The sequence below is a fragment of the Terrapene carolina genome, unplaced genomic scaffold, assembly GCF_002925995.2.
Source record: "Terrapene carolina triunguis isolate 2854851 unplaced genomic scaffold, T_m_triunguis-2.0 Scaffold58, whole genome shotgun sequence".
Classification (NCBI taxonomy): Eukaryota; Metazoa; Chordata; order Testudines; family Emydidae; genus Terrapene; species Terrapene triunguis.
In genome coordinates, this window is record NW_020664409.1 from 12,910,449 (window position 1) to 12,937,723 (window position 27,275).

At 40.6% G+C, this 27,275-nt stretch overlaps 1 protein-coding gene across 3 annotated transcripts in view; it reads right to left on the reverse strand.

The window, feature by feature from the left end:
- Positions 1–14,524: 14,524 nt before the first annotated feature.
- CTDP1 (CTD phosphatase subunit 1) overlaps positions 14,525–27,275 on the reverse strand; it is a 171,883-nt gene continuing 159,132 nt past the window's right edge. For all 3 annotated transcript variants that reach the window (XM_024205115.1, XM_024205113.1, XM_024205114.1), the window contains exon 13: positions 14,525–15,537. In XM_024205115.1, the coding sequence (XP_024060883.1) occupies positions 15,396–15,537 (142 nt within the window). In that variant the 3' untranslated portion in view covers positions 14,525–15,395. The remainder of the gene's footprint in view (positions 15,538–27,275) is intronic.

The following is a 27,275-nucleotide window of genomic DNA, read 5'->3' on the forward strand; positions in this document are numbered from 1 at the left end:
TGTTTTCTAGGAGACTAGAGATGAGGAATGTGGTCAAGCCTCAAATGAGCCATATCTTCAGCTCATTGCTGATAAATTGTTATCTTATTCACAAGAAGTACCAAAAAGAATGAAGCTACTTTGGTATCCTTGCAATAGGAAAATTCCTCCATATTACAATTAGAAAATTTAAAACCACTGGGACATGCATAAATTGAACCTGATCAATCAGTAATCCAGGTATGGAAGTGATACAAGTCCACAATTTGGACCTTTGTCCATCTGCAGACATTTTGATTCTTTTTCTTTATTATAATCATATTTGGCTAAAGACAATTTGACCTTTACCCAAAATCAAATATTGACAGGATCTGAAGGCCTAGTTTGAATACAGGTCTCATACTCTCCTTCATCCTTGAGCTCTAATGGATTAAAGGTTATCGTTTCACCTTTAAACAGAATTTGCACATTGCATTCATTCTCCCAGCTACCATAGGAAATACCATTAGGCAGAACTTGCACCTTTACCCCAACACACATGTCTTGCAACCACCTCCCTTAAAATAACTGAAAACAGTGAAGACCATTTTCCAGTCTACAAAAGGCAGTTCTGTTCTTTCCATTATAAAATAATGGAAACTAAGGCTTTCACCAATTCTTGCAGTTATTTTGTTAGTATTACCCACCTTTTGATGTATGGTAGTGAACATAGGTAAAGGGAGCATGATTTTTCCCTGAGGATTTCCAAATGCAACATGTTTTTCATTTTCAGAATATATATATATATTTACTAGTACAGTACATATCTCGTTGAATCACAAATATTTCAGATCTATCCAATCCCAATTTTATACCAACACAATATCTACCCAACATATGATCTGGGGCATGATGCATAACCAAAATGTTCCCATTAGTCCAAGTTGGCAAGGAAACGCCATTCCAAACTTGGGTTAGTAAATTTCATTTAGGGTTGGTGTATTTTCATACACGTATTACATCATAATGTAGTTCAGGGGTCAGCAACCTTTCAGAAGTGGTGTGCCAAATCTTCATTTATTCACTCTAATTTAAGGTTTCGCGTGCCAGTAATAAATTTTAACATTTTTAAAAGGTCTCTTTCTATAAGTCTATAATATATAACTCAACTATTGTTGTATGTAAAGTAAATAAGGTTTTTAAAATGTTTAAGAAGCTTAATTTAAAATTAAATTAAAATGCAGAGCCCCCCAGACTGGTGGCCAGGACCTGGGCAGTGTGAGTGCCACTGAAAATCAGCTCACGTGCCGCCTTCGGCACGCGTGCCATAGGTTGCCTACCCCTGATGTAGTTGTTCTGATCTCAAAGCAGCAGGATATCATTGTCTACTTCAAACTATGGAAACAATAGTCTGTGAAGATACTCCTTTTCAGGTTGCATCTGAAAATCTGCCTAAAGTCCAAGAGCAATGTTCTGGTTGCAGAGTATGTTTCTTCTGCCTTCTCCAGATGTGGTTCAGTTTCTGAAACTGGAGGATGTAAATTAGATTAGGATTACCCAGAAGAAAGAGGCAGAAGGAGATAGACACACTCAAGCAGAGTCTGAATACAGTAGAACTACATAATCTTTCAACAGTGCCAGGGCCAGTTCTAGGTTTTTTGCCGCCCCAAGCAAAAAAAAAAAAAAAAGGTGGCCAGAATGCCGCCCTTGAAATTGTGCCGCCCCAAGCACATGCTTGGTTTGCTGGTGCCTAGAGCCGGCCCTGAACAGTGCGCATCTCCTTTGCCACTTAGTTCAACACTGTTCTAGGGCACAAGCAACAGCAGCCAATTTGGCATACTGAGCTGAATGAGGAGTACATGCCTGGCTTATTTCTGAGGGCTCATCACCTATTCCCTGAGGAGGTACTAGACGTATCCCAAATCCAGTGTGCAGTTTCGCTCAGTGATAATAGCTAGAGCCACCAACAAAAATATTTAAGCATTTAAACTCGATCTCTTTGGGGGCATGGTTCAAATATAGGCTCAACTGAACATTTGGATAGCTAAAAGCGTACGCATGAGGCTCTCTCCCCTACAGCAAACTTACTGGCAAAGGAGAGGGAACTTGCACCGGTTCCACTTTGATGTCCTTTCCTATCGAAAGAGAGGATCAATGGGCCAATTGTGCACTGAACACCTGACCATCCTGTATCCTGTCAGACAGCAAAAAGTTCACTGGGGTCTAGGATAAATGCCGTACAGTGGGGCTCACACCAATTAAAAAGGTGAAATGCTGAATTGCCCATCTTTTAGCTAATGCATATTTCTCACACTCCTGAACAGACATCAAGCATCTAGGAGCATAGCTTATGGGCCGTTGTACTCCCTCAAGTTCCCGAGACATGACTACACCAATAGCGGTGTCGTTAACGCCTATACATAAGTGATAGGGCTTAGTTGGGTCTGGTCTAATTAACACTGGAGCAGAGGCCTTCTTTAGGGCTGCCACTGCTTGCGTGTTCCTCGGTCCATGCCCAAGAAACACATTTCCTAAGTAACTGATACAATGGACCTGCCAAAGTGGCACAATTTGGTATGCAATCTTGATGATAAACCAGTAAACTTCAAAAATGCTCTTAGGGCTTTGACATAACTGGGTAATGGGAGTGTGCATATGGCAGTCACGTTTTGTCACTCTGGAGTGCATCCAAATCTGGACAGCATGAATCCCAGGAAAAAACCTTTCTGGAGAGAAGCCGACACGTCTTGGGGTTGCACTTTAAATCCTGCTCTTTGGAGAATCTGCAACAGCTCTTCAAGCATTATGACATGCTTCTCCTTGGTCCTGTAGCCAAAGAGTTGTCACCTATATATTAAAACAAACCTGAAGGTTTAGAAGACACATGCAATAACCTTTTAAAAATTGCCCATGGAAAATTGCAGGTGTGCAATGAAATCCTTGGGAGAGCCAATTCCAAGTGAATTTCTCCTCCTCAAACATGAAAGCAAATTTATATTGACACTCTGGGGCCAAGGGAATGGACCAAAAGCCACTAGAAAGCTCCAGAGTGGAAAACCAAATTGATTCTGGGCCAAATGCTTTCAGCATGCTTGGCATTGTTGCTACAGTAGCAGCACACTCAGGAATGTTTTTATTAAGTTGCCAGAAGTCTATTATAAGGCACCGGGAGGCATCAGACTTTCTTACCAACCATAAAGGAAAATTACAACTTGAATTACATTTCCTGATAACCCCTTGACTCAACAAGGATCTACAATTTCCCTCAAATCCAATATAGCTTCTCTAGGAATGTCCTATAGCTTTTGAGAAGGAGGCTCTTCTATAATAAAGAGTTATGTGTCCATACACCCACAGTCATGTTTGTGTGTAGTGAAAGCCACCACAGTTCGCTGTACAATTGGCTGTAAAATGTCCTCAAACACAGGGTCATTATATACCACATTGAGGTCACAAGAGGCTGATGAGGTAGAAACCATACCAACAGCATGTATTCTGGAACCACAAGGAGTTCTTTTCCTAACTTCTTTACTGTTTGATAAATCAATTTCTTGATCAAATCTAAAATTAATCCATGCTTCACCAGAAAATCTGCTCCCAACAGGTTGCATGGTTCTGGTACCTTGGCCAGAGTAAACACACGAGTCCTGTATAAGTCCCCTGTGTGGACTATCAATGAGTGTCACAGCCTTGTTTTAACAGGCTGTTTTGTGAAAGTCTCAAGACGCATGACTCCTCTCCCTGCCAAAGGAGATGTGGCTTGATGAGGATCATATACTGTGGATACACCTGCACCCATATCACTTTATCCCACAACCCTTTTGAGATCTGATACAGTTGGTCTCCCTGCTCTGTCTGTACCTAAGGAGATCACAATGCGACACGGTGGGGCCTTGTCATAAACATACAGCTAAGAGTAGCATAAAATCCCTCCTTTTCCTGTAAGGGGTTAAGAAGCTCAAATAACCTGGTTGGCAACTGACCAAAAGGACCAATAAGAGAAAAAGATCCTTTCAAATCTGTTGGTGGAGGTTTTGTTTGTGCTCTCTTTGTTGTTGTTCTCTCCGGGACAGAGAGAGACCAGGGCAGGAAAAACACATCTCCAAAAACCCTACCTGAAATAAGCATCTAAGATTACAAATTGTAAGTAATAGCAAGGAAATGTGTTAGATTATCTTTTGTTTTAGCTTGTGAATTTTCCCTATGCTAAGAAGGAGGTTTATTCCTGTTTTTTGTAACTTTAAAGTTTTGTCTAGAGGGGAATCCTCTGTGTTTTAAATCTTATTACCCTGTAAAATTACCTTCCATCCTGATTTTACCGAGGTGCTTCTCTTACTTTTTTCTTTATAATAAAGTTCTGTTTTTAAGAATCTGATTGATCTTTAGTGTCCCAAAAACCCAAGGGTCTGGTCAGTGCTCACCTTGTTTACCTATTTGGTTGGTATATTATTCTCAAGCCTCCCCAGGAAAGGGGGTAAAGGGGTTTGGGGGGATATTTTGGGGAAACAGGAACTCCAAGTGGTCCTTTTCCTGAATCTTTGTCTAACTCACTTGGTGGTGGCAGCAATACCGTCCAAGGACAAGGAAGAATTTGTGCCTTGGGGAAGTTTTTAGCCTAAGCTGGTAGAAATAAGCTTAGGGGGTCTTTCATGCGGGTCCCCACATCTGTACCCTAGAGTTGAGAGTGGGGAGGGAACCCTGACAGGCCTGTTGGTGTAATTGTGAATGATTATACTCTCCCACCCCTGACTTGGTTTCTGGAGAGAGGGGCCTGATCAATTGGTCCAGAAAACCAGGACAATCACATTCCATCAGAGAGGAGGCAACTACCCTTCTTCAATAGGATCTAGTAACCTGTCTGACCACTTCAGTTCCTTCCCTTAGGCTACAATTCATTCAGCGAATTTCTGCCATCATGCCTGATTCAACGAATTAGATTGGGCGGAGGCTCCTGGGCTCCACCCAGCCTCCCCGTGAAGTGGTTGAGGAGGGAGTTGTGAAGGGCAAGTGCCTAGAGGGCCATAGGACCAACTGGGTCCATAAAAGGGTTTCTGTGCTCTCAGCTCCTGGTTTTTAAACCTTGGCAAGGGTCCACAAGGAGGCTAACTGGGGGCATTCCCTCTCACCTGAGACTAAGAGGGCTCAAACCTCCACACCATTTGGCAAGGTTTGGTTGCAGGAGTACAGCTGGGTCCTTCAGCTTGGACAATTCCTCCTGCAGCTACAGGAAACTTTCTGTCCTTATCCCTTGTCAACTACTGTATCAGCAGCTTTGTTTATCAACTCCAACACCTGGGATTCTGTTGTTCTCTTGTTCATATGACAATCCATCTTCTTTTGAATAGCAGGCAAACCATTATTAATTAATACATCCACATATTGAGGACAACCAACATCTCTGTGCATGTCAGTGCCATCACAGGCTGTGGCTAATCCTTCATGATAGGCATGAGGAGACTCAGCCTTTTTTTGTTTAACATTTGCTAACTGTGCAATTCCTGCCTGTGCTGCAAATAAAATCTCTTCCAACTTAGCCAGTGTCTCAGCAAAATCCTTAGCTCCTGACTGAAAGTCTGATGGGAGAGTTTACCACAAAGAAGTTTCCACTGGCATTTGTAAACTCTTTAAACTAACTCTATAATCCAGCAGAAACATTTAACTATTACTCTCAATTCTCATAGCATGCAAACCAATTAGATCACCTTTCTTTAACTTGACGAACTTTTTTAGCTACCAAATCCAATGTTTTAACACCCACTACTGCCACAGGACAAGGTCCCTCCTTTGGTTCCTCTGACCCTTCACCCTTGTCTGAGTTACAAGGATCTGTTAGCAAGTCACCGCTGGAGAGGGGTGGGCGGATGGTAGGCTAGAGAACTGAAAGTTAGTATAGCCTGAAAGTCCCCTGGCCAGTGTTCCCTCTAATTTTTTACATCCAGGTGCGGAATGAATTTTGTTATGTGCACCAATATGGAGGTGATGTGTGGCAGGGATGGGGCCGAGGGGTTCAGGGTGTGAGAGGGGGCTCAGGGCTAGGGCAGAGGGTTGGGGGGATGAGGGCTCTGCCTGGGGGTGAAGGCTCTGGGGTGGGGCCGGGGATGAGGGGTTCAGGGTGCAGGAGGGGGCTCAGGGCTAGGGCAGAGGATTGGGTGCAGGGGGTGAGGGCTCCGGCTAGGGGTGAAGGCTCTGGGGTGGGGCTGGGGGTGTGGGGTTTTGGATGAGGGAGGGGGCTCAGGCAGTGGGTTGGGCTGCAGGCTGTGGGGTGGGGCTGAAGGGTTTGGGGTGCAGGTTGCCCCGAGACTGTGGCGGGGAGAGAGGACTCCCCCCAGCCCTCTCTTGCCAGAGCAGCTCGGGGCTGGGCGAGAGGCTCCTCTCCCGTGCCACGGCAGATCCAGCAGGGTGGGGTGGGGTGGGGCGGGGCTGGGGAACCTTGGGCAGCCCTTGATAGCCTGCTGCGTGGAAGCGCAGCTTACAGGGAACTTAGCCCCTGGCCTCTTTTGTGCAACCTAATGCTGTATAAAGAGGGTTAGAGAATGTCAGTATTGCCCGCGCTTCCTCACAAACTGTAATAGTCTCCAACATCCTTTTTTCAACAGTGTCTAGAATCTCAAGATGTAAGAGGAAGGCGTATCTGAGATTCCTGCCACTCCTTCAACAAAACCAAAGCTTTTATCCCAAGCTGGGCTATCATGGTTTGAACGGCTCTCTGTGTCAGAGACTGCTTGCTCTCTCAGTCTTTGAGCTCTGGATCTTTTTAGTATTCCACTATACTCTTGTCCCTCTTCCTCCTGTCCTGGGGAAACCAGAGACACAGATCTAGTCTCTCCAGAGGCATATTCGCTATTAGAGAAAAACCTCCCTGGGAAGCTGAATATCAGCCTTCATCTCCCAGATCATCAGAGGGTCTGTTCTAAAATCCTGATTCCCTTCACATAAAACAGCACAAAGCTTGGCCAACTCACTCTGTGTAGCTGTATTACAAATCTCGCCAATTCTTGAGCATGATCCCAAAATTCCTCAAACTTACTGCTCCATAGCTTTTTCCTTCCATAGCTGGGCATGGATCTGGAAATGGAGGGCAACCCTTCTAAGATGCCAGTTTCTAATCCGAGCCTGTTCAAAATCATTAGACACCCTAGCAGTAAGATTCACCAGTGCTTGTACGTGGTACTTTGCCTGGCCTGTAATATCTTTATTCTCTTTACAGCTAATTCATGTTTCTCTACCTGTTGTCTAAATTTTATTTTTAATGCATTGCATGCAATAAACAATCCATTGCTACTCCCTTTAACTTTCAGCTCTTAAGCTGCTTATCATTAGCTTTGCGCTCAATGAATACACAAACCCAAAAGGATCTGGCTGGTCTGCTACATTCACCATGATGTCCAGACCCCGCCTTTCCTCCCCCCATGACTGGCAAGATAAGATTTTAAAAAAGGCACGAAAATTGCTTGTTCCCTCCGGAAACCGGACATGGTAAATCTCTAAGTGCCCTTTCCTAGTGCCTCTGTACCAATAGATTCTGAGGAGGTGTTCCTCACTCAGTACAGTTACCAGTGTAAATATTAACTCATATCAAAGTTTATATATTAGCAGCCTGACTCAGTTTCCCCAATATCCTTATTTGAACCCTTGGCCCCTCTTTGGACCAGAACCAATATAGGGTGGAGGCTATGTTCATTCCTTTTGGTTACTTGAATCAAGAATAGGTGCACGGTCAGCGTTCAAATACTCTTCTGAAGGTCTGTGGTCTCTCTCTGGATCAGAATCAGTACAGGTGGAGGTAGATGCCCATTCACCTCCCACACTCCTCTTCACTACCAGAATCAAAGGTAGGTGCACGGTCACCTCCTCTTTTTCGGGTATGCTACCACCTGGCAGTCCCTGAGGAACGTTATGTCTCTGGCCGGTCACTACAGCCTTTGGGACTGGGAGGATGCTGGACCCAACCGTCAGATGCTTGTTGATATCTCAGGGTACCCAGACGGTCTCGGATTTATGTTCTGGTGCCAGTACTGGGTTTCTACAGCCTCCAGTACCAACAAAAAAAATTAAATCACATACTTAAAAAATAATTTCCCCTACATAACACTACAAATGTGTTTAATGCAGCTGTTAGCAAAGAGAAGGCACTCTGGATTGATAAGCAGTGCTCTGTTTGCAAAACAAACCCACCGACTGTTTCAAAACACTTTACAACTGAGTGCAGAACGTATCAAGGATTCTACGAGGAGTGAGAGTTTGCTCTCTGGCCTTTCTCACTCCTCAATGAACCCCCATATCACTCAACAGGCGCCCCACAGTCCTGCTGTGGTCACCAACCTGTAACTTTAATTTACGTGTTCCCAGTTAATTGTATAAAGATAAGAAATAGAACCAAACTGAACTCTCTAAGGTTTAAGCCTCTGGGGCAGTTACAGATCATTTAATTTAGTGGAGGGCTGTGAATGACACAAGAAGTAAAGGAATTAAAGACTTTATTTAAAATAAAATAGTTAAAGCAAACGGGCATTACAGTATATCCACACACTGCATTTAAACGCACATTCCAAGACGAACTGGTGCATTCAGGCGTGATCAGTGCCTGGATGAGAATGGGTATATAATTCTGCCTCTAATGGTACCTGGATGGTGGATGAGCATAGTACTCCAAAGTTAGTGAACTACCCTTTTAATAACCAATTATATAACACCCCTCAATTAATTAAGCCATATCTACATTTCCGCTACCATATTTAATCTTCCATACTCTAAAACCCAATATCTTCTACTTCTTTATTGTCCATTAATATCAAAACTCATTCTAATTACCATTTGCGTCAATGCAAATTCTGCGGTTACCGATATTCCAAAACATCCAAACATTCCCCTACAAGACCTGCTAAAACCAGTTAACACAAAAACATGTCATTTCTATTAATATCTTAGTCACCCATGCTAAAATCCTTAGCTCTAGCTAATATGAGGTTTAAACTTTAGGTCTAAAGGCCTGTTCCCTACTTACACTTCAGCACATTTTCAATTAGCATAAGCAAACATTACCTTGTAGGCTGCAGTTGAAAGGGAGCCCAATGTGCATCTGTATTGATAATAATAGAAAGAGGTGAGTAGTATGAAGAAAGGTTCATTAAAGCATATGGTAATGGGATCAACAGAGAAAGGAGAATAAGACTGACAGAAGAAAGTTCCCTCAAGTGACAGGAGTGTGTACAGCATGGCTAGAGGCAAAGAATGGGATAAGCCCAAGGGACCAGGGCCAGATAAGCTGTGAAGTGACCCAACAGGTAGAGAATGGAACTGACTTGGCAAATGAGGAAGACAGGATATAGGAGACTATACAGAGTGGGCAGGGGAATTGAAATCATGCACTTTTTGAGCACAAGAAACTGTGCACACGTATGTTATTGCTTTCAGTTTTCTCACTGAAATACCAGACAGCAATTAAATACAATATACTTTACATTTTTATTTCACCGGTTTACCTGGTTTATCTACAAGTGACTATTTCTACATTAAAAAAAAAATCTGCTTTTTAGTATTTCTATTTCAGGTATTTTATAAAAATAAAAGTTAACATTTTTATACTTTAACTGCTTCATAAATATTAATATAATTTTATCGGATAAATGTAATTTAATAGTTTATGAGAAACTTGAGATTTTTTCATCTGCAGTTTGTTACCATGTAACACTTGGAGAGTTGCCAGGACTACGCCATCTATGCACAAAACCTGCTAGCAGAAGTATTTGTATATTTAGAGCCTTTCAGCTCAGTCTCCTACCATTGACTAAGAACCCTTCCAGTGACTCCTGAATGGAAGAATGCCTGGGCATCACTTGAGATCATCTTCATTATGATACCACAGGTATCATGAGGTGTCTACACATAAAAATGTGAAGGCATGTCACAGTTCTATTAAAAATAAGAATGGTTTTTATTAAGCACTGCTTAAAAAAAAGAGGAGGAAAATTTGAGTACAGCTACAGATCTTACAATGAACAAAATTGCTCTTCTCTTTTCTGTTTCTGGCAAAGTTGTTAGAACACGAGAAAGCGGTCTCCTCTGGAGGGTTAGAGAAGTGACTTAGGTCAAATTGAGAGCTTAATGGGGCAGCATGTACTGTATCCTCATTCTGTGGCCACTTCCATGCCTAGTACCATTAGTCAAAGCAGCACTGCATGGTCAGTTTAACTCAGATAATCTAAGTGGGATTCTGCTTTTTTACATTAGCACTAAGAGTACCTTCCTGGCAGCAGGTTATTGTTGAGGATCTAATGCACAGAAGTAGGTCAAGCAGATAGCTTGTTTTTCCTAAACAAAGATTGGCCCTATGGATGTGAAATTACATTTGGAACAGTAAGCCAAGGCATATAGGTCATTTGTATAGGAGTTTTAGAAGCCATTTCATAAAGCACATTTGTAACCTATGTAGGATACTTCTTGTATCTTGGGAAAAAAAGGCAGAAGTTAGTGGTAGCAAATGACAGCTTCATACATCTAGTGCCTTCGTACCGCCAGTTTAGCCAGGACATTTTATTTGTGGCCTCTTGAAATTTCAGTTACCATCACAAAAGAAATGTGGTGACTGGCCTACAAGAAACAGCTCTCCGAATGACCGTGAGATTCTGCTTTAAGACAAAAAGCAAGATGAATCTCTCTTGGATTTCTCAGAGATAGGCAATAGATTGGTATGTTCTGAAAACCCACTGGTAGCCCCAGGTCCTGAAAAATATTTATGCTATTATTGTATTATAGCTATCCGAATCTGAATGCATTATGTTAAAGAACCAAATATTCTGTGAAATACTTAGTCTTTCCTTAATTTGCAGAACTGTCTGGCTTTGACTTCAGCTGTGTTCTATGACTTTCCGAGCATGGGGGTCTAGGCATGTACTTGGTAAGAGTAAGTTTTGCTGTGCTAGCTCTAGGCTCTTCCAAACCCTGTTCCCTACAATGGAAGCTGAGCTTAACGTAGGCGCAGGTTTCACTATTCGATGAAGGCTCCTGCTTCAATGTTTGCATGGGACTCCCTATGATCTTGGGCCTGACTGAAGCTTGGTCATCGGTAAGATATTTGCTTAGACACTCACTGCTGGTTAATCCAAAAGTGGTGATCATAAATAAAATAAGGAAGGGGAAGAGAAAATATATCTTTCATTTCTATATAGCATTCCTCATCCCAAAGAGCTTTTCAAACTTTACATCTACAGATAGGGTGACCAGACAGCAAGTGAGAAAAATCGGGACGGGGGTGGGGGGTAATAGGAGCCTATATAAGAAAAAAACCCCAAAATCGGAACATCTGGTCACCCTATCTACAGGAATCACTCCACCCATCACTGAAATGCAGCTACCTTAGAGTGGAACTCAGCATCCATGTAAAAGTTTTCACCAACATGACATAATATTGCTTCAATGCTATTTGACAGGCATTTAGCAAAAACCCGTAAAATACATAGGACATTCGTAGGACATTTTAAAAATTGTATCACAAAAATAACCTGACTGCTGTTCACTGGATCTTTACACCATCACTTCACGTTCATAGTTGACTCTAAAACAGCACTCTACATTAAAACCAAAAAAGAGCAAGAGTGATCATCCTTTGAGATTCATCTAGTTGAAGTTTAGATATGTGATACCTGTGAGTCCTCATACTAATCTCAAAACCCCAACAGCATTGAGCTAATGGCATGTGCTGAACTTGAGAGGCCATTCAGTGGTAAAGCTGACATTCCATTCTTAAGAAAAAACATTGTTTCAAAAGGTAACTAATTTATTTATGGCATAAAGATACAGGGGCTATATTCTAAAAAGAGGAAGTTCTGCTTAATCACAAGAGATCCTCATCTAGTACCTGAACAGGTTGCACAATGAATGTTACATAAAACTTTTTGACAACTATTTGACTTCCCATTTTGCTGACATTAATTAGTAAGTATTTCTAGATGCCCTTTTACAGTCTGACTTGGAGTAGCATTCAGTGTTCTCAGAGAGCATTTCAGTGGATAGAACATTTTAGGCTTGGGCTGTATGGGAGATTGTATCATTGTCCATTTCTCAGAATGAGGATATTTTAAATGGTCAGAAGTTACTAATGAATCAAATGTTTTCCACAAAAACTCCTGGTTAAGAAAAATATTTTTTGGTGCTCCCCATTAGGAATACTGTCCTTGCATCTTGTAAGGCAAATAGAACTTACAATCCCCCAAATGGTTCTATCCTACTTAGTCTCTGATGTGCTCCCCCAAAGAATGGGTATTGGCATGGCTCAAAAGGTAAAAGCTAGAGTGGGCTTGACTGGAGCACCTAATGATTGCTTCCTTCAGAGTCTATTTTCATTCATCTATTTCCTATCCAAAGCCATTATATCAATGTTCTCAATTCCCTCGTTACACATTAACTCATCACTAAGACAGTGGCTACTCTGTCTGGGGTCTCTCAGAAGAGCCTGAATTGTGATATTCTATAAAGGAGACATTTTCTTAATTATTTTATGAAACAAAGACGTTGAGTTCTGCTAAATTTCAGCTATACTGGAATGGTAAGGTTTTAAATTGTATTTTGGCGATTAGCCTCATGTCCTTTATCGATATTTGCTCATGAAGAGTTTTAAGGCCACTAGAGGTCAGCAGACAAACATTCTGAAAACCAACAGTTGTCTGCAGAATGAAAAAGATTGAGACTCACTGCTCTAAGGGATCATAGACAAATTCAATATATGGTGGTGATAAGATGGGGAAATATTTCCCAGATATATTACTTAGTTCAGAAAAAGGATGGAAATGAAGAGTGGAGGTTCCTAATGTGAAGGAAATGTAGCTCCCAAAATGCAGGGAGCCAGCTTTTAAAAAAAAAAAAATAAGGCTAGGGGGAAGGAATTCTTAGTTTTTTTAAAAATAGCCTTGAACTGTTTCAAGTAGAATCATAGAATATTAAGGTTGGAAGAGACCTCAGGAGGTCATCTAGTCCAATCCCCTGCTCAAAGCAGGACCAACACCAATTAAATCATCCCAGCCAGGGCTTTGTCAAGTCCAGCCTTAAAAACCTCTAAGGATGGAGATTCCACCACCTCCTGAGGTAACCCATTCCAGTGCTTCACCATCCTCCTAGTGAAATAGTGTTTCCTAATATCCAACCTAGACCTCCCCCACTCCAACTTGAAACCACTGCTCCTTGTTCTGTCATCTGCCACCACTGAGAACAGCCGAGCTCCATCCTCTTTGGAACCCCCCTTCAGGTAGTTGAAGGCTGCTATCAAATCCTCCCTCACTCTTCTTTTCTGCAGACTAACCCCAGTTCCCTCAGCCTCTCCTCGTAAGTCATGTGCCCCAGCCCCCTAATCATTTTTGTTGCCCTCTGCTGGACTTTCTCCAATTTGTCCACATCCCTTCTGTAGTGGGGGGACCAAAACTGGACACAATACTCCACGTGTGGCCTCACCAGTGCCGAATAGAGGGGAATAATCACTTCCCTTGATCTGCTGGCAGTGCTCCTACTAATACAGCCCAATATGCTGCTGGCTTTCTTGGCAACAAGGGCACATTGCTGACTCATATCCAGCTTCTCGTTCACTGTAATCCCTAGGTCCTTAGTAGATCTTTTCTAGTGCCACTTTCCTACCTCTTCAGTCCCTTCAGTGAAGTTACCTTTGCTGTAGAAGCACGGCAGAACAATGCATGGTAATGGAGATTTCAGTCCTGTGCTGCAGCAACCACAGTACAGCAAGTTCTTAAGCAATCTCAGTGATGCTTAATCCATAAGAACAAACTGGCAATGTGGTCTGGAGCTGATGCTAAATCAATACGTGTATAATTAATTGGCACAACTCTCTCTTCACAATGACCTAATATATCAGTTCAGTTACATACTCAGTATTTAAAAATTTAAAGACCGAAACCCAAGCCAGCCTTTTATACATTACTAGTCCGATAAATATCAATACACTTCTCGGTCTGAAACCCAATAGCATAGGGGACCTAAAAATGAATAAAAGAATCAATGTTATTTCATACTAACACAATTCCCACCAATGACCCACCGTGAGTTTTAAAAATCCTATAATTTTGCATTGCAAGAAATGTGTTTCATCTGACATCAGAAAAAATTAGCTGGAGCATTTTAGCTCTCTCTCTCCTCTGCAAATACTATTCAGTGTGCCTGGGCCTTCTATATTTTAATGGCAGTAAATATTTATATCTGAATCTTTTCCATGACTTTTGTCATTTTATACAGTATTTATTCATCTTATAAAAATACTGAAAATATTTGAAAAGAGTAATAAAAACAATGCTCTTTTTAGATAATCAAAATACAGATCTTCTGGTCAAATTATTTTGTAACTGTTCTATGTTAGCTCAGATAACAAGGGCATACTGTAAACTTGGACATCTGAGTATCTATTAAAAAACTCTAAAGTTTTGCTGTTGCTTCAGATGATATTCACAATTTTCACAGAGAATAATGCAAAGGTGAGTAGTTTCTTGTGTGATGGAAGCAGGTGAAATATAGTCATTGATTTTTGCAATCCATGAAATGAAAACAGAATTTACAAAATGGATTTTTATTAAATGAAAGAAAATCTGTTTTGTGGGTCAAATATGAAATAGAATATACAAAAACTTTACATCAGATCTCTCAAAGAAATAAAACCCAATCTAGAATGAAGCAGCACGCATTCCTTCCAAGAACAACACAAATGGGTGAATAAGCTCCTTATGGCAGTACAGGATCACACAGTATGCTGTGCTAAAATTCCAGGTTACAGAGAAGCAAAGTTAAAAATCTAAGTGGTCTCCCTAAAGAACCCAGCTAGTCCACAAAGTAACTTAAGAGCATGAAATTCAGTCATTTTGTATTCTCTTAGAAGCCAGTGACAGGTAGGTCAAGTGCAGAGTTCACAAAGCTTGCATATTACATTCTCAGTTTCTATACAAATATAAATTGTTCTTTTTTATTTTAAAAATTATTTTATATTTGATAGTATTTAATTGCGGAAAAAGGTAAGACCAGATCATCAGGTTCCTGCTGTATTATTCAAGCAATTCCATCCTCTTTGTGGCCTTCTTTCCTTTGAAGCCTGTTACCCAAAACCATACCTTGAGATATATAAAAAAGTTACTGTATGTTAAATCATAAATCTTTGTACTACTGTCCTAGTATATGAAGGTTCTGCAGAGCTCATAACACTTCTTTGGCATAGTACACCAAGTCCCCCTTAATACTTTTCCTTTTAAAAAAGTATATTATCCTTTAGTAAAACACCTTAAAAACATCTACTTCTGATTTTGTAAAATAATGTGTCACCTCTTGTGTTGCTTTGCAAAATATACACACACATTTTGGAAAACCCTTGAGTACTGACATAAGGGGCTCATTTGAAATTAGATCTGTTACAAGCAGTAAAACATAGTTACAAATCCCCTCTCATATGAATGTCACATGAAGTCATTTAATTCAGCTTCAAGTGCTGCTGCCATTTCATCTGCCTCTGAACTGCTCCCTTCCTCATCCTCGTTGCTGGACTCTTTACTGGATTCACTGGCAGCATCATCTTCATCCAGTTTGCGCTTGTGACCCCTGTAAGTGTGGACAGAAAAAATACATGAACATGATGATCTACTTGCCTATAACAATGGAAAATAGTCAGCTTAAGGTTTTTGAAGCTTTTATCAGATCTAGACAAAAGATAAAACACCCATTATCTAACAAACAGAACTAGATCACAAACATTTGGTCTTGTAACCACTATTCTATACTGTAAACCTTGATACTGTAAACCTGAGCTACTGTTAATTTATTATTCCTACTTTCTGAGCAACTAACAAATCAAAGTTTAAGGACTAACTGAAAAAGTTGTTTTAATTTCCTTCCTTCCCTAGTCATGAAGGAAAAAAGTCTTTTCTCTATCATTTAAATACCAGCAATAAAATATTACTAAGGCAAAATTTCCAGGTAAGTTTTGGGTCTATCTTTTTGTAAAAATGAAATCCAAACTGAAAAGCAAAAATATTAATGAGGAGGCAAAGATAAATGAAATGCAGCTATATTAGCTTGTGCCTCATAGGAAATACAGAGCAATAGTCATAGATAAAAACAGCAAACAAAAAAACTGGAAATGAGAAAAATTTGAACTAAGATTGGAGACCTTACAAAACAATGAAGAACACTAGCGACAACAGTTTTATTGTATTTGATAACGTCCTGTAAACTTCTAGTCTAAACTAACTAGAAATAAGCCCCCAAAGGATGATCCTATTCCCTCCCCTTTAAAATTTCTGAAGAGAGTGGATTGCAAGCCTGCATCTTCAGTTCTACTTCTGTTCTTAAAGTGAAAGAGGCCTGTTTTCCTAATCTTATTCAGGGATAGCTTAAAGAAAGATTATGGAAACCTTGAAAGGTCAGATTTTGCCATTTTTGCCCAAAAACTTATGAGATTTTGATGAAGTAGTTCAGTTTAATACTCAAACACTAAACCAGAGGAGGGCAAACTACGGCCCGCGGGCCACATCCGGCTCGCAGGACGCTCCTGCCCGGCCCCTGAGCTCCTGGCCCAGGAGGCTAGCCCCCGTCCCCTGCAGCCTCAGCTCACTGCACTGCCAGCGCAATGTTCTGGGCGGCGGGGCTGTGAGCTCCTGGGGCAGCGCGGCTGCAGAGCCCAGCCTGACCTGGTGCTCTGTGCTGCGCGGTGGTGTGGCTGGCTCCTGCCAGGCAGCGCAGCTGCCTGTTCTGGTGCTCTGGGTGGCGCAGCTGTAGCGCCGCCAGCCACCGGTGCTCCAGGCAGCACCGTAAGAGGGCAGGGAGCGGGGGGGTTGGATAGAGGGCAGGGGAGTTCGGGGTAGTGGTGTGGATAGGGGTCGGGGAGGTCAGAGGGTGGGGAACAGGGGGGTTGAACGGGGGTAGAGGTTCCGGGGGCAGTCAGGGGACAGGGAACGGGGGGAGGTGTGGATGGGACAGGGGTTCTGGGAGGGGCTGTCAGGGAACGGGGGGGCTGGATGGGGCAGGAGTCCCGGGGGGGCTGTCAGGGGGCAAGAAGCGGTGGGAGGGTGGGCACAGCCTCCCCTAACTGGCCCTCCATACAATTTCAGAAACCCGATGCAGCCTTCAGGCCAAAAAGTTTGCCCACCCCTGCATTAAACCCTGGTCAGTTTCCTTATCTCAGTTCTCATATAATGTACAGTACATGCATGAGATAGCATGAGTAGTAAGATATATTAACTTCTTCATGAGAACCCAAAACCATGACTGAATCAAAGGGAGCAAATAGCTGTAAAGAGAAGACTCAACCAATCCCCCCAAACAAAAGCTACCTTAAAAATAATAAATGATGTTTTTGTATTCTATATATAAAACCTGGAATACTAAACAGGAGGCAAGTATCTTTGGACAGAGAAAGAAAAGGCCTGTTAATGACAATTCACTAGATAGGAGCAGTTCACCACTTCAGTGTCCTTTAGTAGACTCCTCTGGAGTAGCCAAAAAACCAGAGCACAACTCAAACCATTATAACTTTTCATTTTTCACCCTGTTGGGAGGAGCAGTACTTTTGAGCAAGACCACCAAGTCTGGGATGGAGAGAACTACCTTGGAACTGAATTTTCAGGATTGGCAAGGCTAGAAGTCTTTTGGGACTGGCTATGGTTATATCCAGCAGAAGGAGAATCTTCACATTCTTTGGCCATTAATAGCATCACTGAACTCTGAAACTCTTCTAAGCTTTGCGAGAGGTACTTTCTATAACACAGTCATTAGAAGGTAGGCATGCATGAACTGTTTCTACTCGTTGGCCAAAGGGAGAACATGCACACTGCCACTGGGTCTTTTTTCTCCTGTGCACAAGACAGGCAGCTCTTTCCTGTGGTGAAGTAATCTACCTTGATTTCCCCAAGCCAAAGAAAAACCTGCCTTGCCAGTTTCTTGTTTACGGAGTACAGCTGGGTCTACCTTCAAGAGATTCTCCCTGTCTACAAGAGAGTTATATTTTCTAGCAAGGCATGGTGCTGTCAAGAGACGTCTTTCTGAATACTGGCCAATTTATAAATTTGTGTGCTTTCCCACAAGAGGATTGACCATGTTCCTCTTTCATGTAATAGCCAACTATTTGTTTTGTCTGTTTGGATTAATACTGCTAGACTGCACATCAAATTTTTGAGTATCTCCAAAGAATTAAGCACAGTCTTTATAAGAGGTTGAAATGCATCCTAGATTCCTCAAAGAATCATGTTCCTGGGTGTGAAAGCTCACCAAGAAAGCTCCTACACGTCAACTGTGATACATCCATAATCAAAAGAATTTGGCTCTGAGAAACCTTGATGTCTGCTTCTTTTGCCATGAAAGAATTTGATTCCATATAGGTTAACCTCAGATGGCCACACCAGCAAAGGATAAAGCTGTGTGCGCTTTAGTCTGTCTGGGCTTCAATGTATTGGAAATAATTAATAAGGAACCTTGAGATGCCATATCCCTGATGGTAATGTGTACTATCTCATCAATAATCAAGACAGAGATGAACATGTACAGTGGGTTTCTCTTAATTTAAGAGCCCCCCACTTTAACCATTAGGTAGGGTAATACTGGCCTGTGCATGTGTCCACAACACATAAAATGGCGAATAACTCTAGTTCAGTTAATATTTACCTATCAGCAAAAAGGAAAAACGACATTTATTCAGAGTGCCCACTGTGTACCTTCAAGAGTGTAGAGATGTAGTATACTGCAACAAGGACACTTTGAAAAACAATACTGTGAACTGTGCATTCCAAAAACATATAGATATGAAGAGATCGGGATGTGAACATATGAGCTTGTAAGCCTGTCAGAGATCCAGAGCAATGAAATTAGTATTTTTTTGAGCAATTCAATGTATTCTTCCTTTGGAAAGAAGCTTCAGAAGTTCTCTGAAGTCCAGATCCTTTGATATGATGGGGCCTGTATGTGAGAGATGTTGGTAATCTTTTAACTCCTCTTCCTTACCTTTTTTCAAGGAGGCCGACAAGATAGGCTCACCTCAAATCCCAAAATAAAAATCTTAAGGGAAGTGGAGTGGGTTATTTGTGCCTTGATCTTATACCAGTAGGACCAAAACACCTTTCCCCAGAAACACTGCTGGTGCATCACTGCCTGTTACCTCACTAGGGCCTGGTCTACACTACGGGATTAATTCGGATTTAGCAGCGTTAATCCGAATTAACCCTTCACCCGTCCACACTACAGAGCCAGTTAATTCGAATTAAAGGGCCCTTTAAATCGATTTCTGTACTCCACCTCGACGAACGGAGTAGAGCCTAAATCGATTTTGTTAATTCGAATTAGGGTTAGTGTGGACGCACACCACCGAATTACTGTGTTTAAATTAATGGGGTAGTGTGGCCGCACACCATCGAATTAATGTGGTTAAAAACCGAATTAAGGTGCTTAGTGTGGCCGCGCACAATCGAATTTATACAACCTGTTTCCCAAATTCGAATTATCTAAATTCGGATTAATCCTGTAGTGTAGACATACCCTAGGAAGCTAGACTTCTTCTTTTGGGGAATGGGGCGTGGTGGTGATAGTGGCACATGGAGGCATGCTGAGTTTTGAGGTTCAATTTTGGGCCAAAACTCCAAATAAGGCTAAATGAAATGAGGTGAAAAAGCTTTGTCCAGGACTGATCTGAATGCATCATTCTTGTAAATAACCCTGACCTTTTTGGGGGTGGGGGAGGAAGGAGGGTATCGCAGTACTCCGGATACAGACTCACGTACAGTAAAAAAAGGATTTCTCAGATGTATTAATCACCTCTACACAGCATATATTAGCATACAAGAAAGATGAGAAGCACTGTGATTAAAACTGCCCAATAGATATCTTTGAACATTCCCATTAAAAACTGTAAAAACATGTGCAGGCAGAGTTTTGCTTGCTCACTTCACGCTGATTTCAGCCTTTGGAGATACAGCTCTCTTTTGGTCATTAAAGATACCTATTAGTTGAGCAAAATGACTTGTAGAATTAGCTGTTCTTTTTGACACAGAATTTCATTCTACAAATTAATTTTCATGATGCTTTAAGGGATACTGCTGGCATATTTCTTTCCCCCACTCAGTTGTCCTGAACTGAGCCCTTGGAAATGTGGAAGATTAAATGAAATATATCCTGTCAGTTCTTATTCTGATGAAGAAAGATAGAATGACAGCTCCACTCAGATGAATTTAGATTCAAAAACTTCCTAACTCACTGAAAAGAAACCTCCAAGCCAACTATCAGTCTTCTGCTGCAATGTAGGGAAATCCGTTGAGAATATGTTTGTTCTCATTAAGACAAACACCTTTGACAATTTGTGCTCTATAAACAATACCTTTACAGCCATTCAAAAGATTTTAAATTAGGATTATGAAATCAAGCCAGAGCTAGTATGGGTAGAGGAAAGGGGGCATCAATAAAATATTGTATTTTATATTTGTAAATTTAGACAATAGATATAACATTACTTGAATCATTTATAATCCTAAGAGAACAGCAGCACATTCCCATGATGGCATAAAATAACCCGTTAACAAGCAGTCTGAAATGTATATTTTCCTCATGAATTCATATCCACTCCTCGTTATTTCCAGTTTCTATTCTATAGTGCATTACACTTTAAATAGAAGGGTTTTTATTTTCTCTTAATGATAAAGAGCATGTATCAGCCTTATGCATGCAGGGAATAGAATTAGTTTGCCTTGCCTTTTAAAGGTAACTTCTGTTTACTGTTAAACAACATGGAAGCATCAAATAAGAAAACAAACATTGACAGCCAAAAATCATCTTGAACACATTTTTAAAAGTAATCTTCAATAAATATTTACTTAGCTAAGATTAACTGATTGCTGAATTTTTCCTTTAAACTCCAAATATTGACACAAGAGTGAGTTTCAATAAAAAGAAAATTTCTAAAACTGCACAAATTTACTTCTCTCCCCCCCCCCCAGTAACTTCTAAAACATGGTTATATATTTATATATAGTTTCATTTTAAAAAAAATAAAAATACAGCTGCTCTCTGTGTGGATCACACAAGAGTCCACAGACTAAATGGATTTAGCCTTCAACAGGAATCATCTTGTAATCTGAGCGTCTGAAATTAGGACTCATTTTGGGCTTCATACCAGAGTCAAAATTCTTGACTCATACCTCAACAATGTACCCATATCATCATCATGCTTAAATCCCCTAAATGAGCAGGACATTTGGTGGATTACAATGGGAGATTTGTACAGAAACCCCTTCTCTTCCAGAAATCACTCCCAGATTTTCACTCAGTTTATTCTTTTTGTGACAGAATATACCCCGGTGTTCATACCCTATGCACTATTGTAATCATGTTTTTACAACTTATGCCTTGGGAGGTATCATTTAAAAATTCAATTTGCTGATCAATAATATGGCAAAATGCAGTTAGCAGCATTATATGTGAAGTTATAAACATGAACTAAAATCATGACTAAAAGTATGTTTTCTAGATGAGTCTGGGGAGTGGCCAAACTGGTTCCTCAGCAACAAAGGGCGAGCTGATGCCTAAGTCAGGTGTAAACAAGGCTGATGGACCATTACCTGCTAAGTGGCCATCTGTTGGCAGGAAAGGGGGAAGAAGCAAAAAAAAAAAAAAAATCTACATCTTTAGCAAAGAAACACCAAGGCATTTCCTTCCAAACAGACTGCCTGTCACCTTGCTGCCAGCTGGAAATATTTTTCAAGATGGGGACTGAAACTATAAAAAGCAGGGGCAAATACCCCAAGACACCACTCTTTCGCTCTCCCTGCCTATGGCATTCTCGGCATCTGAAAAGACAAATGAAGCAGCTGTTGGACTCTGGGGGAGGGGTACTGACAAAGAGTTTGGTCAGTAAGACTGCTGAAAGCATGTGGTGAGAAAATTTTGCTTTGAATCTCATATAGTTTGTTAAATTAGGCACCAGTAAGCATTTTATCTTTATTTTTCTTGTAACCATTTCTGTTTATGCCTCATTACTTGTACTCACATAAAATCTCTCTCTTTGTAGTTAATAAACTTGTTTTATCTAATCCAGTGTGTGTAAGATGAAGTGTCTGGATAACAATTTAAAATAATGAGCTGGCATATTATCCCCCTAAAGGAATAATTGGACTTAATACATTTGTACTGTCCAGAAGAGGGCTGGGCACTACAGAACATACATTTCTGGGGGAAGATCTGGGACTGGGGGGTGTGTTGGGATTACCCTGCAGCATAACTGAGACTGGTAAGAGCCAAGGTGTGGCTGGCAGCACACAAACATATGATTTACACGCTGGAGGCTGTTTGTGAACAGTCCAGGTCAGAGGCTACAGCAGCAAGGCATTGTAAAGGGCATGGCAGGTTACAGGATAGGGGTGACACAGCTACTTATTAGTCTGGACTATAACCCAGGTATGTCACACTCTTGTTTAAGGACAAAAGTTTTTTAGGTTATGTTAATGCAAACATAACTATGACAAACTCAGTCTTATTCTTGTTCATATTTAGAGGCAAAACAGAAGTTCTGTGCTTCAGAATGGATCTGCAGCTGTGGAACTGGAATCTGAAGGGAATCCTCTTTAGGGTCAGCTGTGTAATGGTTATGGTTACTTCTCATGCTGTCTCTTGGACAGTTTAGAGGCCACTGAATATGTTATATACCTCCACAATGTTCTGCCCTGAGCCAAACCTGGCGCGTTACAGGATAGGATGCCTGGTCTCTGTCGATGCTGTCCAACCATTGTGTTTTTAGATTTTGGGGGGTGGGGGGGAAGGGGTCTTTTCCATCCTGCTTTCACTCAGTCAAAGTCAAAGATGGTTCTCACAAGGAAGTTGGTAGGCATTTGGAGCAGATAACCATAGCACCTTTGAGAGTGGGACCTATTTAGTTAGAAAATGGACCTTGTCATTTGATGTGAACTGATGTTTTCAATCAGAGATGCTTCGTCTAAATCGTGTCCAACTTCTTTTCAATCTTGACAGTGAGAGTCTATATTTCAGTCCCATAGGTCCAAATACTGACCACCAATATATCCTCAGCTTCACCTATTTATCAGGGTGTTAGTTTGCCAAAGATGTTCTTGGCACCTCCTTACTGACTATGCTTTTGCAGTGTGGACTTCAAATTCTCTCTGAATGCCACTCATTTTATCAGTCATAGAGCTGTGGTAAGTGCACCAACAATCTTGACTGGGTGGTCACTTGCTAAGAAGCTAGAGCCTTCTGTGTGTTTGAAATTGCTGATCAGAAAAATTTTGGTTTTACCCCAATTAATTTTCAGGCTGACTTTTGCTGCTGATCTTTCCAGGACTTTAAGTGCCGCAACTAGCTATTCCATTTATTTGATAACTAGCACTACGTTGTCTGCAAAATCAACAACAGTGAGGTTCTTACCCTCAAGACATATGCCTAAAATGCATTTGCTCAAGGTGTGGTCAAGCACATAGTCTATGACGACACAGAAGACTTTGGGGGCGGCAGTACATCTTTTTCAAATTTGGAGGAAGGCGGTTCTTTTCCTGTCTACGAGAACGGAGCTTGAACAGTCATCACATGGGAGACAGAACATGTAGCAGCTATGGGTCAACTGAACTCTGTTCAGGTGGGTGGAATCTGACTATACCTTCAAGTCTCTGTGAATGACATGGAGGAGACCCAGCATACGTGCAGAGCCTGCCCCCAATTCCAAAGGCAAGGGCAGGTATCTATTGTTGACCAGCAGCCACAGAAATCTTGTAAGGAGCTGCACAAGCCCAAACAGAACAATAGGCTGACAGCTCTGAAGTGGAGTTGGCAGCTGGGCTGCAGGTCTCCCCACTCTTCCAATACACCCCTAGGCAACCAGGAAATGGAGGGAAAATGACCAAGTCCCTTAGCCCTGAAGAGAACACTGCCCTCTGTGGCAGCTCCATAGGAATTACTGCAACATCAGAACTCCAGTAGTCTTGAAAGGGCAATTTAAAGGCTTGGTAGGGAGAAATTAATTTGCATGAGTTCAGTGCCCCTTCATGGGTTACAAAGGTCCAGACCGTAGGCAACAAAGCAGATTTATAGCAGCCCTTTCTGTCACCAGATTAGTTTGTCTGGCATGGAGCTCCCATATGTGAGAGTCCGAGGCTTCTCTGCCTCTCACTGCCATGTAACAGAGTCACAGGCTCAGCCCTTAATATTTTTGAAAGGCACTGGACTGACATCCTCCATACAGTACATCTCTGGACAGGTACAGCACAGGCAACAGCAGTGCAAGATTCCCCACACTGCCCCAATCATGATTCTGAATTCTAATCTGGAAGGGCCACCTCAATCTCCATGCCCACACAGTCTAAGGCCTTCAAATGGAATCTGTGCACAAAAGAGAGAATAGCAATGGTAAGCTTTGTAATATGATACCCAGTTCACTAGGAAAATGACTGAAGGCTTGTAGACACAAACTTACATCCCTGTGGTGCAGACTAAAGAACTAAGTCTGCATTAGTGTGTCCTGTGCTAATTACCCTGTGTGGACCCTGCTGGCGTGCACTAAAAATTCCTTAGTACACATTAATGTAGCCTTCCTTCAAACAGTACTATGTTAATGCTCACTACTCGTTAGGGAACACTAAGCATGCATGAGCAGGACTCATATAGGCCAGTTAGTGAACACCACACTAACTAGGAATAAAACGTACACCCCTCTGGTGTGGACTAAAGCATGTAAACAAGCCATGTGAAAACAACTCATTTAGATAGCCCAGTCCTTATGTAGTAACATTTACCCTACAATCACTGTTCTAATTCATGCCAGCTCAGTAAACTAGAAAAAACATTATTTTGTATCATAGTACAAGTCCTTCACAGCTCAACACTTGGCTAATTGGATTAAAACTAATGAAGCACAGAGGCTTGAAAGGGATGTTGGCTGTACATGTTCTGGGTATTAGTTTAGGTTTTTTTTTTTTTTTTTTTTTTTTTTTTTTTAAAAGGACAGATTACATAATTAGCTACCAACCAGATATGCTGAAGTTTTCAATTATATTTTCTTGACATAAGATAAATGACACAACCTTTCATGTATATTTAATGCAAATTTTAGCTGATAATCTACAACGTCAACAAAGGCACGGTACCATTTAATAAAAAGAAAAAACTCTGAACTTGTCACATTTTTTCTCATAAGCTCAACTAACAATTCCTACAGGACTGGAGTACAATATTCAAGAAAAACACACAGAGAATATTTATTGTATACTACTAGGCCTGGCAGAATTTGATTTATTTTAATAAATATCAATGAATAATATTGATGTTTATTTTTAAACAGTTATTTCAACTTATCAATTTAAAGTTTCACAATTGCACAAAATGATGGGTTTTAAGAATTATAATTTTTTTTTTTTACCAATTAGAAATTTCAGTTGTGTATAATTATGGGGCGGGGTGTGTCAGACAATACTATTTAATGACACTAGAGATTGAGATTCAAAAAGTTAAATTATCAATATCACATGTCAAAATATGCAAAGTAAATATCCTTAAATCAAACTCTAATAGATTCTCAAGCAGCATTTTTCTTATTTTGCCCATCTGTAACTTTCAATCATCATCAATGGAACTATTTTCATCAGCTTGTGTATGGCAAGGTTAAATCAATGTTTACTGACACTTTCTGATAAAAATCGAATCCTTCCAACCCTATATATTATCAAGCATCCCAAAAACTAATCCTGCAGTTAGATCTTTGCTATTAAGTCTCTTACTGTTCTGCATGTTTTTAATTTTAATGAATTTTAGGGAAAAAGTCCTGGTAGAAACACACTAATTTTAATTGACTGATTGTGTATCTGTTTTTAAGTAGCAGGACAGCCAAATGTGAGGAAATTAACTGTCTCAGGTAGCTACACTTAAAATGGTTACAGCCAATATGCTTGCTTTGAAATTAAGAAATCTTAGACGTGTGCACTGCTTTAACACTAAAAAAAAACAAAAAAAAAAAACTATGAATGCTGAAAGGTTTGTAATGTATGATTTTAATAAACAGTATATGTTTTAATATAAATTCTAAAATATAACTAATTTGAACTAAGCATTTTCAGTCAGCAATTAAGTTACTTTAATAAGTTAGTTCTCTGGTTCAAAAAACAGAAGATGTAAGCAAAGTTCATAAATTAATGCATTGTATTTACAGGGATAGTCCATAAATTTGGCCCAACTTTCCATTTTGCAAACATATGCTTTTGTGCCTACAACCACCATAAGTGTTTCCAGAATTAAAAAAATAAACTCAGTGTAAACAGTTATTTCTAAACAATTAAATATTTATCTGTCATCTCTGAAAAGTCAACATTTCAACACTAAGAACTTAGAAGTAAGCAAAGAGCAGAGCTATAACAAAGTAAACTACATCTTTAAAATTCTACTTATATTTCTACCACCACTGATTAGTAGTAAAATTTTAGAAAAGTTTTTACTTGTTACTAACTGCTGCTTTTTATTTACTTTTTGCAATAATCAATGATATTAACGTTAATGAAGTGTTTACAACATACCATTTTGAAGTGGACAATACTCCTTTAAAAGGAAAATGCAAGAATGGTTGGTTTAGACCACAATATAAAGACTTGGTATTACTTTGTAAAAAAACAACACAAAATTAGATATTCCTGTCCAATACACTGAACTCCACATTGTTCATCTGACATTTTCATAATGGAAATGCAGGGATGCATTTGGGCATGTAATCTCTCAATCCTATTTTATACAAATACACACAAAGATCTATTCACTTTATCTGTGCACACACCTGCTCCTGTGCTGAGCAAGCTGTTTTTATTTGAACTAATGTCCTTAAATGGCACAAGATAATATTCAGACAAAAAATACATGGCAACCAACCTGCTAATCTCTCCTTTAAAAACTACAACTGGCATTCCTTATTTGAACAAAATTCTCTCTCTAACCATATCTGCTCCACAAATATTACCTGTTAACAGGTGTCGGCTACTGATGCAGTTGAACCAGTGCTGAACACAAATTTAGGTGCAAGTGTAGACAAAGGCAGAGCATGGTTTTTGAAGACACCAAACATGCTCTGTTTGGCATGTTTGGTGTCTATACTCATCTATACTTGCAGCTAAACAGTTCCTAGCCCTAGTTCTGCTGCACTCACCGCTAATACACATTTTTAGCAATAGATGATTTCCACAGTATAGGCAAGCCTCTGTGTATTAGCATAGCCTAATGTGTTTTATAGTCTTCCTCTTGTTCTCTCTTAAAAGAGAGAATTACTAACCTAGTAATTATGGAGCAATGGTAGTGCAACTGTACCTCTATACTTCCTGGGT